Source organism: Bubalus kerabau, chromosome 21 (genome assembly GCF_029407905.1).
Source record: "Bubalus kerabau isolate K-KA32 ecotype Philippines breed swamp buffalo chromosome 21, PCC_UOA_SB_1v2, whole genome shotgun sequence".
NCBI lineage: Eukaryota > Metazoa > Chordata > Mammalia > Artiodactyla > Bovidae > Bubalus > Bubalus kerabau.
The window spans coordinates 25,304,833-25,326,695 of NC_073644.1; the positions used below are offsets into that span (position 1 = coordinate 25,304,833).

Genomic DNA, 21,863 nt, shown 5'->3' on the forward strand with positions numbered 1-21,863 from the left:
AGAATACTGAAGTGGGTTGCCATTTCCTTCTCAGTTGCTTAGTTGTGGTCAATTCTTTGTGACCCTGTTGACTGTAGTCCACCAAGTTCCTCTGTCCATGGAATTTCCCAGGCAAGAATACTGGAGTGGGGTGCCATTTCCTACTCCTGGAGATCTTCCCAACCCAGGGATTGAAACCCATGTCTCCTATGTCTCCTGCATTGGCAGGTGGGTTCTTTACCACTGCATCACTTGCATACTGATAAAAGCAGAAATTTATCTAAGCCAGCTGTGGATTTGAATCATTGCTTGCTCTTTATATTTATTGATTAGACATTATCCAGAGAAATCAGGAGTTGGGCTGATTCAGCACTGTTGTAACAGAATCCCTCAAGCTCTGATTCACGCTAGACCAGAATGATAGCTGAAAAGTGAAAAATCAAAGCAGCAGAAGCCAGATTGTTTTTAGGTCTTGCAAATGTCTCAATAGCAACCACTTGGCTCTGCTGCTGTAGCACCAGCAACAAGACCACAGTCAATGTGACATCTCTCGTGCAGACTACTTACAGACGAAGTGGACTCTGCCGCCAGCCTGGCCGCATATCTGGCAATCAGCCGGTGCTCTTCATCAAGCCGGTTGGAGCTCTCAAGCATACTGTTGAGAACAGAGCAAGAAGGAACCTGTTAGGCAACTGAGAAAGACAGGCATGTTCATACTACCACCCAGGGAAGGGGAAGGGGTTTGCTATTTCATTTTTCAGTGCAAAAAATTTGAAAGCCAAAACAAAGTCCTGTTAGATTATTAATATCAGACTCAGATTCCTGAAAAAGTGAAAGTGTTAGTCACTCAGTTGTGTCTGACTCTTTGCAACCCCATGGACTGTAGCCCGCCAGGCTCCTCTGTCCATGGGATTGTCCAGGCAAGAATACTGGAGTGGGTTGCCATGTCCTGCTCCAGGGGATTTTCCCAACCCAGGGATTGAACCCGTGTCTCTTATGTCTCCTGCATTGCAGGCAAATTCTTTACCATCTGAACCACCAGGAAGCCCTGACATGATATAATATGTGGCCAGGAAGGTCATTAATAAATCTTGACTTACTAAGAAAGCTCCAAGGAGTAGTGACTTTTCTGATAAACATTTCTGATGAAAGAATACTTTCTCTTTAAGTTGTATTGCCTTTAACCATTTTATTTCTTTATTACCTAAGTAACATGTACTCCTTGGGAAACTGATGTGTTAGACAATAAGAAAGCAAGAAAGAAGAAGAAACTGATTGTGGTCGGGTCCCAGTAATCCCCACCTCCTGATATTCACACTCCTGTGTGTAACCCTCTTCCTTTACAATGGACAGGACTTATGGACTTGCTTCTAGTGAATGGCATGTGGCAGAAGTAACGGAAGGTAACTTCTAAGACTAGGTTATAAAAAGACCCTGACTTCCATCTTGGGCATGTTTTTTTTTTTTTTTCTGTCTCTTGAGCTCTTTTGGGTTGCCTACCCTGTGGGAAGCTGGAAGCCATGTCATAGGCTGCTCTGTGGAGTCCCAGGTGAGGAGGAACTGAAGTTGGCTACTAGTCATGTGACTGGACCACCTTTGGTAGAGCCTTTGGATGAGACCACAGCCCAGTGGACAGTTTGATATACACCTTGGGTCCTCAGCCACAGACACCTAGGCCATACGTGGATTCCTGACCCACTGTCTTTGTTGTATTAAGCTGCTAAGCTTTGGGGTAATTTCTTGTACAGTAGTACACGATGAATACAATTTCTCATCTACAATATTACTACCCAGGTAATTTGCTATTTTATATTTACTTCCAGAGAAGTCGAATTATATTAATAGTAATGGCTTCTAATGGTATGAATCATTTAGTGTCTCCTATAAATTTATGAAAATTCTTCCTACTAGGATAAGATTAGTCTGACCCCTTAAAAACCTCTTAAAAACTGCAGGACTTCCCCGGCACTTAAGATTCTGTGCTTCCAAGGTAAGGGGTGTAGGTTAGATCTGTGGTTGGGGAACTAAGATCTCACATGCCTCATGGGGTGTAGCCAAAAAAAAAAAAAAAAAAAAAAAGAAGGAAAGAAAGAAAAAAAAAACAAAACACTAAAGCAAATAGAAGCATTATCAACCCTCCCAGAGAGCTGATATTTCAGAAAGCCCTTCACTTAAGACAAAGTTTTGGGTGCTAATAAAATTTTTGTTTGTTTGTTTTTTTGTGAAACATACCAGTAACACTAATCCTGTTAGTAGACTAGTTAGCCGACTAGTTTGGTTTATCAGTTATTATGGTGAGTATCAGGTCAGGAACAAGATTAGAAACCAGTTTCCTCTCAACCCCCAGATATACTTATATTCTCCTCCACTGGCTCTTACATTTAAGCTTGTTCCTTAAAAAGATTAATCCTCATGATTATATATTAAAAATGACACACTTCTATGCCAACATAAAGGTTATAAGAATTACCCACCAAAAAGACTTGGATTCACATAAAGTACGTACATTTATATTATTTATGTGTACATTTACATACACAGTAAACATGCAACATAGTCTTTTAACCTTTGTTCTAAAGTGAGAGGATGAGTGAGACTCAGCATATTAGCTATGTCACTTCCAAATAGCTCTTCTTGGTTCAGCAGAATACATTAGTGTAAGCTTTTTTTTCTGGTCATTTGGAAGATATTCCTGTCTCTACTATCTCTGCTTTGTCTACATTTCTCACATGAGTAAACTATATCTATTCTTATTCTGAATGCTTCCACTAGACGATGCCCTTTTCTCTAAGTTGCCATTTCCTACTTAGGATATTCCTGAATTTCTCCATTTACCAAATTATTTCTCCATCATCAGAGAAATAGTCTTCTATTTCCTGCTGCCCAAATGAGATAATGCATGGAAAAAGCATCAACTGATATGATTCCTGTGCTGTGCTAAGTCGCTTCAGTCATGTCCAACTCTTAGTGACCCCATGGACTGTAGCCCTCCAGGTTCCCCTGTCCATGGGATTCTCCAGGCAAGAATACTGAAGTGGGTTGCTGTGCCCTTCTCCAGGGGATCTTCCTGACCCAGGGATCAAAATATGATGCCTAGAATACATTAAATGCTCAAAAATATTAGTTAATATAATTTTATTGTTATTTTGCCTCTGAAGTAATCTGTTCAGATTCACTAATGATTCTTGTCTCCTTCAGTGTCACATACCATCCAACAACCATCTAGAGCGGGGTTTCCCAAACTTTAGTGTGTATACATATCATGGAGGGATCTTGTGAAAATTCAGTCTCTGATTCTAGAGTGGCGGTGGTGGGATAGGAAGGGATCACAGAACCTGCATTTCCAGCAAGTGCTCAAGATATGTTAAAATGCATTTTGAGTAGCAAGGACCTAGAAGATCTTGAAAATAAAATGGAAAAGTTAAACATGTGAAATGAACCCTAAATGTAAACTGCATAAAAGAGATCATTTTTCATATCCATATAGCATTGTGATATTTTACAAATATTCCCTTAAGATAGATATTCTTAGGTTCAGGGCTCACCTATGTGTAGTACTATTCCCAGTGGATTGAGGTTTCAATCAGCATACCAATTCAGACTTGGAATAAGAAACTATTTTACTAGCCAAAGGCTGAATTAGTTCTGGACAATGGACGTTTTAAAACAGATGTTTAAAACACATGTTTTATAATACATGTCTGCACTTTGCAGTGGTTAAAAGTAATAGCTGAATTTCTTGCTACAGCTTTAATAAGAAAGTGAAAGTTATGCTGTCCTTACTTTAAAATAAAACTGCCCCACAAAGAAACAATTCAATTTGATTTTTAACGCATTTATCATTTTCTGGTTGGTATATTAGAGACCATGTGTCTAATTCAACACCGTTTATGTAGACAAGGCTCACTGCTCTAAGCTTGGGACAACGATCTGTTCGACTGCCTGAAAGTGACTTTGTCAAAAACATTTGTGAGTGTTTTGATAAATAAATAATAAAAAAAACTTTGATAAAGGAAAAAAAAAAAAACCTCATGATAAAAGTACCTTTTATCATGAATGACCAGCAGGTATAAATAATATGAAGGTTACATAAAAGGAGCCTGCTGGAAATGCAAGACGTGAAGGTATGAGATTTTGTCTAGTAAGCTATAACTCATACTTCCCTGCCCCTCCTATCCCAGCACCGAGTTAATGAGGGGTGAAATGATGGATCGCCTCTTTGTGTGCACAAACGATTTCTGAGTCCACATGTGTAATTTCCGTGCATTCACATTATACAAGGGTGAATGAAGCATTCCCCTAATAAATTCCATTATTTCAAGACTTCAGTTACAAATAGTCGAAAGTAAATGACCAATAATCCCTAAATCATTAAAGAAATATCAATCCCAACATCGTCTCCATCCTTGCCTATTCATTTCCAGATTTTATAATCTTGCTATAATACCGTGATGAATTAAAAAGAGGCTGCTGTGTAGACTTGAGTTCAGAATGGGGAAATCTATTATTTTGCAAGTTCTCCACTTTCTACCTTAAATACACGGCATCTGTTGCTGTGATTTCAAAATGGCATCTGGGAAACTTGAGTGGCAGGGCCAGGGCCTCCTAAATTATGATGTAGTAGCGATTTCTGGGAACTCAACGTTCGTTCACATTTCTCTGCTATCTCTACAGGCCCGTTTCCCTGGCGGCCCAGGGTTTAGGACTTCACAACTCTCACTGCTGAGGGCTCAGGGTCATTCAATCCCTGGTTGAGGATCTAAAATTCTACAAGACATGCAGCAAAAAAAAAAAAAAAAATCAGAATAAATGTAAAAAAATGTATTTGTCTAAACCTGGGTCATGAAAAGATTCACTTATATTAAAACAATACAAAACAATAAGGTGATCCAAAGGGCACCAGAAATACCTCTTCATTTTTCCTTAGTATTTTTTCCACTTGTCTGAATGGTGACAGAAACTTTATCACTAGAGATTACTTTTTATGGTCATTAAGTATGACTGCTCTTTTATTAAAATGCAAATAGCTATTAGGAAGATTACTGCCTGAGAAGGCATTACTAGTTATTACTTAAGGGGAGGATGACTTTTTCCTTATCTTTCACAGTTGGTTAAGAGCAAAATGCCATAGGAATCTTCTTCCCTAGTGGCTCAGATGGTAAAGAACCTGCCTGCAATGCAGGAGACCTGGATTTGATCCCTAGGTCGGGAAGATCCCCTGGAGAAGGGGATGGCTACCCACTTTAGTATTCTTGCCTGGAGAATTCCATGGACAGAGAAGCCTGATGGGCTACAGTCCATGGGGTTGGAAAGAGTTGGACATGACTGAGTGACTAACACACACACACACACACACACACACACACACACACACAAGGGGAGGATGACTTTTCCTTATTTTTCACAGTTGGTTGAGAGCACAATGCCATAGGAATCTTCATGGATGATAATAATAATGATAATAATAACTTACAATAAGAAAGCCTTCTCTTTAGGGGTGCCTTCAAACTCCTTTATCAAGACCCTGACTATGATTGTGTTATACTGTGTTATAGTATATATATATATATATATATAGTATATATATAGTATAGTATGTTATAACACTGTGTTATAACCGTCCACCAAGGCTATGCCTTCTACTGCTACACACTCTCAAATTCTTCCATTTCCTTCAACTCCAGCTGCTCCAGATGTGGCCCAGGCCACTGTCATCTTATCCTGAATGGGTGTAAAGTCCTCTCAAAATTTACTCTGATTTGAGTTATTCTTTCTTCCAATTCATTTTCTGTCCTAGAGTCATCGATCTTTCAAAAGTGAGGTTGGTTGAAGCATTCCTATACAGAACATTCTTCAGTAGGTTCTCATTGTTCGAACTCCTAAAGAAGACTTCTAAAGTCCTGTATAGTCCAGCTTCATCTTTTAACCCATGGCTTTACCACACTTAAGCTCAAATGCACCATATTCTCTCTGCTCTAAACAATCTCTCTGCCTCTTCCACCCACTTCCACTTGGCTAATTTCTCTTCATTATGGTATTGACTTTGTCATTTCCTGCCCTCTTGTCCAACCCCCAAATTCAGATCTATTGTGTCTTATATATTCCACAGCACTTTGCACTGCACTGGTCTTATTATAACTGTTATCTCTTTGCATTTTATAATAATTGCCTTTTTCATTTGCCTTTATCCTTAATTAAACTGTAACTTCTCTGAAACCAGAATGGTTCAATCTTTTCACCCTTGGAACTTGAGTGTTTAGCACAGTGCTTGAAACAGGAACTACCCAAGAATCAGTTGGACAAAAGAACAAATAGAGGTTAGCTCATATAGGCTTGCAATGTCATGGTCTTTGGACCACCTCTTTTGAAACCTGTTTGGCTCTGTATACATCCTCAACACTTTGAGAAAATCAGAAGAATACAGATGAAATACTGTGCTTTAACACTAGCCATGCCATCTAAAATCCAACTAATTATTTATGTTTGGCAGAGTTAAAAATGAAGATACATTTTATGGCTGCATACAGATTCCTAATCTGCTTTGTATAGGTGTTTAAGTTCATGGAAATGTCATTGTACTCATTCGTATTTATCAACAGTAGATCTTTCTCATCCCACCTCTTCAATAATGGCAAATTCTCTTTGGCTCACATTTTGTTGTTGTTTTAAAGGTTAGATTGCAGATGGTGTCAAAGAGGTAAGCTCCCACTCAAAAGAAATGCTTACACTTAGGAAGGGTGAATAGCTGGCAGTGGTGTTATACAAGAGTGGGTACGAGGTTGGGCTGGATCATTTCTGGATGCAAACCTTAGCCATCTCAATTACTAGCTGTGTGACCCTGCAAAGATCACTTAACCTCTCTGTGCCTCAATTTTCTCATCTATTAAAAAGTTTATATATTCTCATGTATAAACTTACTACATGGCTTATTGGGAGGATGACCATGTAAAGCATTTACAGCCGTGACAGGGTACATGGTAAGGCTGATTGAAGTATCCTTTTTAACTCTTACCTATAACAGATAATATTATTTGGTATACCTTTTTTTGCACCATCACTTCCTTATCTATAAATCAGGCTTTTTTGCTCAAGAAAATGTGATTGGTTACTGGTCAGTGTTCTAGGTTACATCAAAAAGAAGAAAAACAGTTTAGCAGAATCAATGAAGTATTTTATAGAAGCACTAGGTAGTCTTTATATCTCTAATTTCTTAAATAAAGGAAAGTATTAGTTTAACAGTGATAGTCTTTTCTTATTTCTGTATGCAAACTGCAAAGTGCCATGAATTTTTAATCAAAATGTCCCATATATACAACTTATCAAGCAACATATGTGACCATGTCCCATTCTGCATTCTTTATTTTAGCATATTTGGACAAAGCACACTCTAAAGTTCATCAGCTCAACAATATTGATGATGAGCTAACAGTGCTTATTTTTATCATATTACAGTGGACTGGTTTTACAAAATGGGATTTAAAATCTAATTTATGTGCCTTCAACCCTATTCAAAATTAAGTGAGTAACTAACACTGAATTATTCCTGTGTTCCCAGTACCATACTAGCTCATCTACATCAGTAACCTCAGCAGATTGGTAGTGTCACTCTCATTTTCCATGGAAACATAAAATATATTAGAATTTATAACAGGAAGTGAACTCATCTTAAAAATCAATTTATCATCTGATTGATTATGCTGAGAAAACCCCTGTGAGTACAATGCAGTTCATGCAGATACATGCATTGGTGTGTGTGACATTCTTCAGGTCTACATTTTAGGACGCTGAGGAGGTACCCCAGGTCCGAGGCCAGGGGCGGCGGCCGAGAGGAGCAACCCCACGTCCAAGAAGGAGTGGCTGCGCGGGCGCAGGAGGGCCGACAGGAGCTACTCTACATTCAAGGTCAGGAGCGGCAGTGAGGAGATACCCCTCGTCCAAGGCAAGAGAAATCCAAGTAAGATGGTAGGTGTTGCAAGAGGGCATCAGAGGGCAGACACACTGAAACCATAATCACAGAAAACTAGTCAATCTAATCACATTGGCCACAGCCTTGTCTAACTCAATGAAAGTAAGCCATGCCCTGTGGGGCCACCCAAGACGGGAGGGTCACGGTGGAGAGGTCTGACAGAATGTGGTCCACTGGAGAAGGGAATGGCAAACCACTTCAGTATTCTTGCCTTGAGAACCCCATGAACAGTATGAAAAGGCAAAATGATAGGGTACTGAAAGAGGAACTCCCCAGGTCAGTAGGCACCCAATATGCTACTGGAGATCAGTGGAGAAATAACTCCAGAAAGAATGAAGGGATGGAGCCAAAGCAAAAACAATACCCAGTTGTGGATGTGACTGGTGATAGAAGCAAGGTCCAATGCTGTAAAGAGCAATATTGCATAGGAACCTGGAATGTCAGGTCCATGAAACAAGGCAAATTGGAAGTGGTCAAATAGGAGATGGCAAGAGTGAACATCGACATTCTAGGAATCAGCGAACTACAATGGACTGGATTGGGTGAATTTAACTCAGATGACCATTATATCTACTACTGTGGGCAGGAATCCCTTAGAGGAAATGGAGTAGCCATCATGGTCAACAAAAGAGTCCAAAATGCAGTACTTGGATGCAATCTCAAAAATGAGAGAATGATCTCTGCTCGTTTCCAAGGCAAACCATTCAAATTCACAGTAATCCAAGCCTATGCCACAACCAGTAATGCTGAAGAAGCTGAAGTCGAATGGTTCTATGAAGACCTACAAGACCTTTTAGAACTAACACCCCAAAAAGATGTCCTTTTCATTATAGGGGACTGGAATGCAAAAGTAGGAAGTCAAGAAACACCTGGAGTAACAGGCAAATTTGACCTTGGAGTACAGAATGAAGCAGGGCAAAGGCTAATAGAGTTTTGCCAAGAGAACACAGTGGTAATACACAAGAGAAGACTCTACACATGGACATCACCAGAAGGTCAACACCGAAATCAGATTGATTATATTCTTTGCAGCCAAAGATGGAGAAGCTCTATACAGTCAGCAAAAACAAGACCAGGAACTGACTGTGGCTCAGATCATGAATTCCTTATTCCCAAATTCAGACTTAAATGGAAGAAAGTGGAGAAAGCCACTAGACCATTCAGGTATGACCTAAATCAAATCCCTTATGATTATATAGTGGAAGTGAGAAATAGATTTAAGGGACTAGATCTGATAGATAGAGTGCCTGATGAACTATGGACGGAGGTTTGTGACATTGTACAGGAGACAGGCAACAAGAAAATACTGAGAAAAGAAATGGAAAATTGTACAGGAGACAGGGAAAAGAAATGCATGGAAAAGAAATGCAAAAAAGCAAAACGGCTGTCTGAGGAGGCCTTACAAATAGCTGTGAAAAGAAGAGAAGTGAAAAGCAAAGGAGAAAAGGAAAGATATAAGCACCTGAATGCACAGTTTCAAAGAATAGCAAGGAGAGATAAGAAAGCCTTCCTCAGCAATCAATGCAAAGAAATAGAGGAAAACAACAGAATGGGAAAGACTACAGATCTCCTCAAGAAAATTAGGGATACCAAGGGAACATTTCATGCAAAGATGGGCTCAAAAAAGGACAGAAATGGTATGGACCTAACAGATGCAGAAGATATTAAGAGGTGGCAAGAATATACAGAAGAACTGTACAGAAAATATCTTCAAGATCCAGATAATCACAATGGTGTGCTCACTCACCTAGAGCCAGACATCCTGGAATGTGAAGTCAAATGGGCCTTATAAAGCATCACTATGAACAAAGCTATTGGAGGTGATGGAATTCCAGTTGAGCTATTTCAAATCCTGCAAGATGATGCTGTGAAAGTGCTGCACTCAATATGCCAGCAAATTTGGAAAACTCAGCAGTGGCCACAGGACTGGGAAAGGTCAGTTTTCATTCCAATCCCAAAGAAAGGCAATGCCAAGGAATGCTCAAACTACCACACAATGGAGAAGGCAATGGCACCCCACTCCAGTACTCTTGCCTAGAAAATCCCATGGGTGGAGGAGCCTACTAGGCTGCAGTCCATGGGGTCGCTAAGAGTCAGACACGACTGAGTGACTTCGCTTTCACTTTTCACTTTCATGCATTGGAGAAGGAAATGGCAACCCACTCCAGTGTTCTTGCCTGGAGAATCCCAGAGACGGGGGAGCCTGTTGGGCTGCCATCTATGGGGTCGCACAGAGTCGGACACGACTGAAGCGACTTAGCAGCAGTAGCAGTAGCAACACATGCTAATAAAGTAATGCTCAAAGTTCTCCAAGCCAGGCTTCAGCAATGCGTGAACTGTGAACTTCCAGATGTTCAAGCTGGTTTTAGATAAGGCAGAGGAATCAAAGATCAAATTGCCAACATCCACTGGAACATTGAAAAAGCAAGAGAGTTCCAGAAAAACATCTATTTTTGCTTTATTGACTATGCCAAAGCCTTAGACTGTGTGGATCACAATAAACTGTGGAAAATTCTTCAAGAGATGGGAATACCAGACCACCTGACCTGCCTCTTTAAAAACCTGTATGCAGGTTAGGAAGCAGCAGTTAGAACTGGACATGGAACAACAGACCGGTTCCAAATAGGAAAAGGAGTACATCAGGGCTGTATATTGTCACCCTGCTTATTTAACTTATATGCAGAATACATCATGAGAAACGCTGGGCTGGAGGAAGCACAAGCTGGAATCAAGATTGCCATGAGAAATATCAATAACCTCAGATATGCAGATGACACCACCCTTATGGCAGAAAGTGAAGAGGAACTCAAAAGCCTCTTGATGAAAGTGAAAGAGGAGAGTGAAAAAGTTGGCTTAAAGCTCAACATTCAGAAAATGAAGATCATGGCATCTGGTCCCATTACTTCATGGGAAATAGATGGGGAAACAGTGGAAACAGTGTCAGACTTTATTTTTCTGGGCTCCCAAATCACTGCAGATGGTGACTGCAGCCATGAAATTAAAAGATGCTTACTGCTTGGAAGGAAAGTTATGACCAACCTAGATAGCATATTGAAAAGCAGAGACATTACTTTGCCAACAAAGGTTCATCTAGTCAAGGCTATGGTTTTTCCTGTGGTCATGTATGGATGTGAGAGTTGGACTGTGAAGAAGGCTGAGCGCCGAAGAATTGATGCTTTTGAACTGTGGTGTTGGAGAAGACTCTTGAGAGTCTCTTGGACTGCAAGGAGATCCAACCAGTCCATCCTAAAAGAGATCAGTCCTGGGTGTTCATTGGAAGGACTGATTCTAAAGCTGAAACTCCAGTACTTTGGCCACCTCATGCGAAGAGTTGACTCATTGGAAAAGACCCTGATGATGGAAGGGATTGGGGGCAGGAGGAGAAGGGGATGACAGAGGATGAGATGGCTGGATGGCATCACCGACTTGATGGACATGAGTTTGGGTGAGCTCTGGAGTTGGTGATGGACAGGGAGGCCTGGCGTGCTGTGATTCATCGGGTCACAAAGAGTCGGACACGACTGAGCGACTGAACTGAACTGAACTGAGGTCCTAAGGGTGGGACGTAATCCAATAGGACTGGAGTCCTTATGAGAAGAGTAAGAGATACCAGGGATGTACATGCTCAGAGAAAACGTGCTCTATGGGGACACGGAAAGATGACAGCCATCTGCAGGCCAAGGAGAGAGGCCTTAGAAGAAATGGCGCTGCCGGCTCTATCATCTTGAACTTTCATCCTCCAGAACCGTAAGAAAATAAACTGTTGTTCAAATCACACAGTCTGTGGTATTTTGTTTTATTAGCCATAGTGAACTAGCACAAAGTTGAAAAGATCAGAGGACATTAAAAATTTATTTTTTCCCAGTATCACTTTAATTATTTTTTGATTCTTATTAGTTGCTTTTGCCACATCAGTGAATTGCTGCTGATGATCTTCATCCACATTTATCTCCTCTACCTAAGTCAAGTTTAACACTTGACTTTTCACCTAGTTTATCAGTTCAGTTTAGTTGCTCAGTTGTGCCCATCTCTTTGTGACACCATGGACTGCAGCACACCAGGCTTCCCTGTCCATCACCAACTTCTGGAGCTTGCTCAAACTCATGTCCATCGAGTCAGTGATGCCATCCAACCATCTCATCTTCTGTCATCCCCTTCTCCTCCTGCCTTCAATCTTTCCCAGCATTAGAGTCTTTTCCAGTGAGTCAGTTCTTCACATCAGGTGGCCAAAGTATTGGAGTTTCAGCTTCAGCATCAGTCCTTCCAATGAATATTCAGGACTGATTTCCTTTATGGACTGGTTGGATCTCCTTGCAGTCCAAGAGACTTTCAAGAGTCTTCTCCAATACCACAGTTCAAAAACATCAGTTCTTCAGTGCTCAGCTTTCTTTATAGTCCAACTCTCACATCCATACATGACTATGGAAAAACCATAGCTTTGACTAAACGGACCTTTGTCGAGAAAGTAATGTCTATGCTGTCTAGGTTGGTCTTAACTTTTCTTCCAAGGAACAAGAGTCTTTTAATTTCATGGCTGCAGTCACCATCTGCAGTGATTTTGGAGCTCAACAAAATAAAGTCTCTCACTGTTTCCATTGTTTTCCCATCTATTTGCCATGAAGTGATGGGACCAGATGCCATGATCTTCGTTTTCTGAATGTTGAGCTTTAAGCCAACTTTTTCACTCTCCTCTCACTTTCATCAAGAAGCTCTTTAGTTCTTTGCTTTCTGCCATAAGGGTGGTGTCATCTGCATATTTGATGTTATTGATATTTCTCCCAGCAATCTTGATTCCAGCTTGTGTTTCATCCATCCCGGCATTTCGCATGATGTACTCTGCATATAAGTTAAATAAGCAGGGTGACAATATACAGCCTTGATGTGCTCCTTTCCAGATTTGGAACCAATCTGTTGTTCCATGCACATTTCTAACTGTTGCTTCTTGACCTGCATACAGATTTCACAGAAGGCAGGTCAGGTGGTCTGGTGTTCCCATCTCTTTATGAATTTTCCACAGTTTGCTGTGACCACAACAACCTACTTTATACTCTTATACTTATTTCAGGGCTAATTTATAATAGGTGATTTTTTTTTTAATAGCAGAAAGTATTTTTATAGTAAGAATTTTTTTCCTGAGGACTCGTCACAAATTTTGTTTGGAGTGAGAGGAAATTTTAAGTCTATAGTACTATCAATAGTCTCCAACCCCAGTGGGCCTTTACTGGGCATCTATGGTATGCCAGGCACTGTGCGGATGCCACAGAGATGGTGGTGAATGAGTCTGAGAAGGTCTGCCCTGTAAGTGGAAGGTAGGTAGTGAACCAACCAACCAAGCAATGAATGATTACAGTTATGACAAGAATGAAATACGCAGTACCCCATGATCAGACTAATGTGGGAGACCTACCTGAGGAGGTAGATACCTTTAATCAGTATTTGGAAGTCAGAGAAGGAGAAAGTTCATGTGTGTGGAAGGAAAGGGCAGGAGGAAAATGGGGAAGAATGTTCTAGGCATAGGGAAAAGCTAGTATCATGGTCATTGAGGCAGTTTTAGGAGTATTTTCAAGGAACTGATCCAAAACTGATGTGACTAATAAGTATTGTGGTTGAGCGGGAAAACCCTGAGGGAGCTGAGGCTGGGAGCGGGGTAGGCTCAGGTTAGACCACACACAAACCTACAGCCCTGGGGAGTGGTCTGGGCTGTGGACTTAAGTGTCATATCAATCTATTAAAGGAGGCAAGGGAATTTCCTGGCGGCCCAGTGGTTAGGACTTTGTATTTTCACTGCAGGGAGCATGGGTTCAATCCCTGCTTGGGGAACTAAGATCCCACAAACTGTATGGTGCTCCAAAAAAAAAAAAAAAAAAAGGGAGCAAGTGAGCCAGTGACTACTTAGACCTGATATGTGAAACCCGGAAATAGGCGTCAAAATGTCCAATTTCTTCTACTTGAGAAAAACAATAAGCAGGACAAATTTTAACCTAGTTATATGAGATCGGAGAAGGCAATGGCACCCCACTCCAGTACTCTTGCCTGGAAAATCCCATGGATGGAGGAGCCTGGAAGGCTGCAGTCCATGGGGTCGCTACGGGTCAGACATGACTGAGCGACTTCACTTTCACTTTTCACTGTCATGCATTGGAGGAGGAAATGGCAGCCCACTCCAGTGTTCTTGCCTGGAGAATCCCAGGGACGGGGGAGCCTGGTGGGCTGCCGTCTATGGGGTCGCACAGAGTCGGACACGACTGAAGTGACTTAGCAGTAGCAGCAGCAAGATATGAGATCAGGGCCCTGACGAAGTGACAGCAATGGACCATGCCATCAGAGTATAGACGGTAGAGTATAGACGGTAGAGTATAGACGGTGGCCTACACTGTGCCGCCTCCTTCCTTCAAGCGCGTGCTAAGTTGCTTCAGTTGTGTCCAACTCTTTGAGACCCCATGGGCTGTAGCCCACCAGGTTCCTCTGTCCATGGGATTCTCTGGGCAAGAATACTGGAGTGGGTTGCCGTGCCCTCCTCCAGGGGTTCATCCTGGCCCAGGGATTGAACCCATGTCTCCTGCGGCTCTTGCATTACAGGTGGATTCTCTACCTCTGAGCCACAGGGGAAGCCCGTCTTTTCAGAGTTGATAGAAACACACCAGAAACGTCTGACTGGTAAGCACCAAGGTTTATAATTATGGTTAGAGTTATAAGGTCTGGACCGGTTTCCTATATCCCTTGGCGTGCCTGCCACCATTGTCCTATAAACCACCAGCAAGCCTGGGGAAGCTTTAGGGGAGGCCAGAAAAAGCCCTCACTGTGTGACTCTGAGACCCCTCCTCCACCTCTGAAGAAGGTGCTTGAAAACCACTAAGGTTTTTAAAACATCACTTAGGAAGACAGCAGGAATTCTCCCTTGAGCTGCAGTTTATTTGTTTGGCTTATCTGACATCAGAACCAGCAAGGACACAAAAGTATACCTTGAATTTAGCAGCAGACTGTTTACAAATGAGTCAGTTTCCCATTATGTTAAGTAGATACAGGGGAGAATAGATATAGGGGAAAATGCCCTCACCCAGAGTGAATTAGCAGCATATATGGATAATCACAAAAACATACCTTTTAATCAAGAACAACTATTAGATTCCTGTTTATAGACCATCTCATGAAGGATGCACAGACAGGAAGACTGAGGAATGAGGTAGAAAATGAATTATTTTGTCAGTATTAGAAGACCTTGCTGGCAAGTGACCTTGGATAAGTCTCTTGATGTCTTGGAACTGGCATCTGCTTATCAGTGAGATGGAAATAATAATATCAAAACTTATGGGCTTTGACAAGCAGATGAAATAATATGTGGGAAAGGGCTTTGTAATTTTTAAGCACTTCATAAATGTAAAATTTATTATTGATATTTTGGCTGTTGTCATGAGGTCCAAGAGACTGAAAAGTTTAGTCCTTTTGAAGCTTATAATTGAAATGAGAAATCACAATGTGCAGAACTAAATACATAAATGATAATTTGTTAACAATTCCTTTTACTAGTATATGCTCAAAATATCTCTTAAAATGAAATAAAAATAATATAGTAGGATATACAATTTTAGTAAATAGAGATGTGGTGGATACAGTGTGGAGTGTCTAAAAGAGCTTTCTGGAGAGCATGCATTTATATAGGCTTTATAAAAGGCAATGTAGCATAGTGGTTATGAGCTGGGGATCAAGTAGATGAAGGTAGAAATCCCTGCCCCACTGTGTAGTGGATTTGTGTCTGTGAGATAATCATGTAGACTCTCCGAAGTGGTACCTTTACCAATTGATAAAATGGGGATGAGAGTATTTACTCTACAGGCTTATTTAAGGACCAGGGGAAATTATGTAAATAAAGTTTTAAACACAATGCTTATTGCGAGGCAAATGCTTTAAAAAACGGTAGCTCTTGGGCTTGACATATATACACTGCTGATACTGTCTACTTCCCTGGTGGCTCAGAAGGTAAAGAATCTACCTGTAATGCGGAAGGCCTGGGTTGATCCTTGGGTGGGAAGGATCCCATGGAGAAGGGCATGGCAACCCACTCAAATATTCTTGCTTGGGGAATTCCATGGACAGAGGAGCCTGGTGGGCTATAGTTCATGGGGTTGCAAAGGGTTGGACATGACTGAGCAACTAACACTTTCAATTTCATAAAATAGATAATTAATGAGAACCTACTATATAGCACAGGGAATTCAACTCAATGCTCTGTCTGACCTAAATGGGAAGGAAATTAAAAAAGAGGGGATGCATGTATAGCTGATTCACTTTGCTGTAGAGTAGAAACTAATACAACATTGTAAAGCAATTATACTCCAATAAAAATAATAAAAAACAAAAACAAAATAAAAACACAATCATATGCTTCATATACTTAAAGAAAAGTAACTCCTGTGGTTACCATCATTCTAGATCTCACTATAGTTGAATGACAGTAAAGCATCATAGCTATGATGATAATAAAGGAGAGGAGAGATCACTTCATCACTTACAGAATCCTGGCAGGTGTGGGGGATCATTAGCAATTAATTACAATAAAGGAAAGGGAGGGGGAAAATGAGAAAAGAGAAGCTGGAATTTTTTAAGGATGGAAAACAGGGATGAGAATTATGGAGAGTAGGAGCTATTAAAATGGAGTCAGCTTCATTGATCAGCCTTAAATTCTGCTTTGTTTTCAAAATACAAATCACATCTAGCTTTCATCAAGTCCATGTAAGGTGTCTCTGCTGAGACAGGTTTATGGTCTTAAGTGGCCATCAAGTCAATATGATTAACCACTGGAGGAGGGAAAAGGGCTGGGAGTGTCAAACTCTGTGCTCTCCTCTTCGGAGATTTCTCTGTTACAACTTTAATTAAGAAAAGGTCAAAGAAGAGCTGTAGAAATAATTGGAATGTATTTAGAATTTTGGGGGAGGACATGTGTGAGATCTCGGCATTGCCTTCAGACATGATTGGCTCTTTACTATATCTTGCTTTGAAGATTCCCAACACAGATTTTTTTGGGGGAGGTAATTTAAGCATTTAGTTCTGTTGTTTCAGCTACTGTATAACACTGGGGGTGGTCCAAATTCATTGGGAGTAAGATGAAAACCATTACTCTTTCCACTGTAGTTTTGGGAGGCAGAGATAGACGTAAGAAAGAAAAGTAACTGTTTGATCTACAACTGGGAAAATTTGAACAAAGAGATGGGTTTAGCTGAAGAGTGCATCTTTATCTCCCAAAACAGAAGGATATAGTATAAAATTAAACCAATATGCTGATTTTATATATATATATATACACACACATATGAATATTAAATACAAATTAAGATAAATATGTTCCTGATGTTCAAGCTGGTTTTAGAAAAGGCAGAGGAACCAAAGATCAAATGGCCAACATCCGCTGGATCATGGAACAAGCAAGAGAGTTCCAGAAAAGCATCAATTTCTGCTTTATTGACTATGCCAAAGCCTTTGATTGTGTGGATCACAATCAACTGTGGAAAATTCTGAAAGAGATGGGAATACCAGACCACCTGATCTGCCTCTTGAGAAATGTGTATGCAGGTCAGGAAGCAACAGTTAGAACTGGACATGGAACAACAGACTGGTTCCAAATAGGAAAAGGAGTTCGTCAAGGCTGTATATTGTCACCCTGTTTATTTAACTTATATGCAGAGTACATCATGAGAAACGCTGGGCTGGAAGAAACACAGTTGGAATCAAGATTGCCATGAGAAATATCAATAACCTCAGATATGCAGATGACACCACCCTTATGGCAGAAAGTGAAGAGGAACTAAAAAAGCCTCTTGATGAAAGTGAAAGTGGAGAGTAAAAAAGTTGACTTAAAGCTCAACATTCAGAAAACGAAGATCATGGCATCTGGTCCCATCACTTCATGGGAAATAGATGGGTAAACAGTGGAAACAGTGTCAGACTTTATTTTTCTGGGCTCCCAAATCACTGCAGATGGTGACTGCAGCCATGAAATTAAAAGATGCTTACTGCTTGGAAGAAAAGTTATGACCAACCTAGATAGCATATTGAAAAGCACAGACATTACTTTGCCAACAAAGGTTTGTCTAGTCAAGGCTATGGTTTTTCCATAGTCATGTATGGATGTGAGAGTTGGACTGTGAAGAAAGCTGAGCGCCGAAGAATTGATGCTTTTGAACTGTGGTGTTGGAGAAGACTCTTGAGAGTCCCTTGGACTGCAAGGAGATCCAACCAGTCCATTCTGAAGGAGATCGGCCCTGGGATTTCTTTGCAAGGAATGATGCTAAAGCTGAAACTCCAATACTTTGGCCACCTCATGTGAAGAGTTGACTCATTGGAAAAGACTCTGATGCTGGGAGGGATTGGGGGCAAGAGGAGAAGGGGACGACAGAGGATGAGATGGCTGGATGGCATCACTGACTCGATGGACGTGAGTCTCAGTAAACTCTGGGAGTTGGTGATGGACAGGAAGGCCTGGCATGCTGCGATTCATGGGGTCGCAAAGAGTCAGACACGACTGAGCAACTGATCTGATCTGATCTGAAGATAAATATATAACTATTAAAACAAATAAATGTTCAATGTATCACTTAAACTCATGTGGTAATCTTTCAAAAAATATTTCTAAGGCATCAGAAGCAGTCAAGAGAGGAAAGTTCTAGAAACAAATAAGTGGTTAACAATACCAAGTGGTGAGAGTGATGCCAAATGTTTCAAGGATGTTTTCTGTGACACAGTAGAAGAAAGGGAATCAATTTTAGAGTAAATTTAACCCCTAAATAGTTATGACTGCAAACAAATCCATAGGCTCTTAGTTCAGAGAAATTATATTAGGGTTATTAAATAAAATCAAATACTTATAAAGAACTGGTTTGCAAAGCATGTTTGTAAAACAGTTGTCTAAACTAGGATGAAACATAGGATATTTATACAGTGTGTCCATTTATTTCCATTCAAATTGAAAATGTACATTTATTATTACCTAACTTGCACCAATGGCAGGAATCTCCTATGTCACAACTAAAATAGAAAGGGAAAACTCTAGGAATGCCATTATTCTAATACTTATCTGAATTCGCACATATAACACATTTGAAAGTAAGCTTTGCATCTATCAGGATGAGTACTCTGAAACATTTGTAAGAGAAGAGTTGAAAGACAATTTCTTCCAATGTTATCATTGTTCAGGAAATGATTTCCATGGTATGATCTCATCCTATTTCTTTTCCACATCTATCTAAGAGAATGGAGCATTGTTCTCCAAATTGGCAGAAACACACAAGTCCTCGGAATAAGACAAATTCTTGCATCACCATTGTGCAGTAATTTGATATGGCACATATAACACAGAATTGACCAGAGGGACCTAGAGTCCTATACTTCCCTAGATGCTAATATTTAGCACAGCACCCATTTACACAACTTGTCCTTTAGCTAAGATATTAGCAAAAATGTGAATTCTATGGTACATTAATGGGCAGTGTCCAAAGTAATATCACAAGATATTTTAATTGAATTGGTTAAAAAAATACTTTAGTGACACCTCTGCCATCCAGTGACTTTGCCCCTTGCTGAGACTGCTTGTCAAGATATCAGACTGTTCCCCTCTCTCAGGACAGTCAAGCAGCCAAACCTGCACTAACCATGATGGGTTGTTCCGGAGCATGTTGACATACAACCCGATGAGAACATGTTCATCAGCTAGCCTGTCTGCCACATTCAGGCTGTACTTTATCCTGAAACAGGGCAGGAGGAAAGAAAGGATGTTGTTAGGAGAGGTAGACAGAAATAAGTGGGGCAGGCAGGAGTGAGTCTGTGGTAGTAAGGGCATTTAGAAGACCAAGCAGGTAAAGGAAAACTAAGCGATGTTCTATGAAAAAACACAAGCAAAATCCAAGGAATGAAATTCACAGTGCCATTTCACTCACTTAAAAAAAGACTTCCACTTAGGTCAAGTCACTTTTAAGAATGCAGATCTGCATTCTTCAAACCACTAAGTCCAAGAAATTCATCTGTACAGTAAATACACTGAAATAGGTTGTAAGCAAAGATTATATTTTAGAAGATCAAATCTGAAGCTTAGTCATTTTAACAAGGAAATCAGGGAAAGCAAGTAACAACACAGATGTGTCTACTCAAAATAACTACTTGGTGCTGTTAATGGGGTTATGATGAAGCTGCTTTGGCTAAATCAAAGATGGTCTTTCAAACACAAAGCATCTTTGACACAAGAAATCTGCATTTTTAGTTCAGTTAATTTCCAGCACACTCTGGCTTTAACTTACCCTTTGCCCTTCAGCAAAGCTGGAGCAGCCCTAGCCAGCAGTTTGCTCTGCTCGACTTCACTGTCCTTGGGAGGAGAGCTGGTTAATAAGATGGGAAAGCCAAGAAGAGCGTAAACACGGCAGTGCATTCGAGAACAGAAACTGGCAACAAAAACTCCCAAGACTACATCCAAGCTCCGTTTGGACAGCTCTTTCATTACTTTGAAAAGTTCAAGATGTTTTTAAATTTCCTCAGAGTTGGGCTAGAAGTAGCAACCTGGCCTGAGAACTGTAATTACAATTACACAAGCCCCACTATGATCCCAGATTTGACCTCTGCTATTTGCCTAACAAATAGATTGCATATGCCTAGACACAGTGACCATTCATTCATTCAGCATTCCTCACAGACTATCTGTGTACAGTGGAGTAGTTCACAAAGTCCTGCCAGCCTTCAGACCTCACACAAGAAGCTGACTTCTGCAGCCTGCTCTCTATTCTTTGATTGTCTGTATTGAACAGAGAATTGAAAATTACCTAGTTAAAGATTGGTGTCATATTAAAAGTGTTTTCCTACTTCAGGCACAAATCACCTGACCTTGGCTGTGAAACTACAAGGAAAACTTGCAGAGAAACAGAGAAATAAACCTTTGAGCCTTATAAATATATATATTCATACACTTTGTGTCTATAACTGGTGAAGAGAGGCCCACCAAGAGCAAATTCTTATTATTTTATATTTACTAGGAAGAACATTCATTTAATTGGTAATTTTATGACAGCTTAATGTAGTTTTATTAAAGAATACATAGAAATATAAATAATAACTAATAACGTGTGGCCAAGCCAAAGTCACCCAAGATTTACTATAATGAATATGCATGCTTCATCGAGAAATATATTGATTCTTAGTATTATAATTGTGCTTGTAATATGCTTAAAGAGAGTTTGTTCTTTTGTAGGCTAAGAATTTGCCCTGCAACACTGATGTACTTATAACTATCCCTTTCTCCCTTCATGGAGAATAAAAAAATTAACTGTGTGACTGTTTGAATACCAAGTGTTTAATTACTTGGATAGAAATTTTTGGATTTTTTACCACAAACTTCTCCAACTTTTCCAAAGTTTCTTAATGTAACATGAAACTGTGAAAGCGAAAGTGTTAGCTGCTCAATCGTGTCCGATTCTTTGCGACCCCATGGACTGTAGCCCACCAGGCTCCTCTGTCCAAGGAATTTTCCAGGCAAGAATACTGGAGTGGGTAGCCATTCCCTTCTTCAGGGGATCTTCCCAACCCAGGGATCAAACCCAAGTTCGATCTCTTGCATTGCAGGTAGATTCTTTATCATCTGAGATACCAGGGAAGCCCATAAATGTAAGAATGGCTAAATAAAGCAACTAAAAATCTCAAAAACTTTAATTAAAAGTTTTAAGGTTTTACTACAAAGTACCACTTTTTCAGACTACAGAGCACAAAATATAGCAATTTATAAATGAATATCACATTAAAATTATGCATATTATAACTGGAATTCTTGTAATTTACAATAATATATACTACAAGGATGCCTTAAATAGTGAGGCTTATGGTAAATTTAAAAACAAATTTTATCTATAAAAAACATCTACTATAGAGTAGGTAGTCATGGGTTTGT

General features: G+C 40.2%; 1 protein-coding gene across 15 annotated transcripts in view; it reads right to left on the minus strand.

Moving 5' to 3' along the window:
* DTNA (dystrobrevin alpha) overlaps window positions 1-21,863 on the minus strand; it is a 317,537-nt gene that overhangs the window by 44,268 nt on the left and 251,406 nt on the right. For 9 of the 15 annotated variants that reach the window (XM_055559506.1, XM_055559505.1, XM_055559509.1 and 6 more), the window contains 3 exons: window positions 20,230-20,307; window positions 19,588-19,680; window positions 547-634 (listed from right to left, as the gene is read on the minus strand). In XM_055559506.1, coding sequence (XP_055415481.1) covers window positions 547-634; window positions 19,588-19,680; window positions 20,230-20,307 — 259 coding nt within the window. The remainder of the gene's footprint in view (window positions 1-546; window positions 635-19,587; window positions 19,681-20,229; window positions 20,308-21,863) is intronic. The other 6 variants (XM_055559513.1, XM_055559514.1, XM_055559517.1 and 3 more) reach the window with 2 other exon arrangements.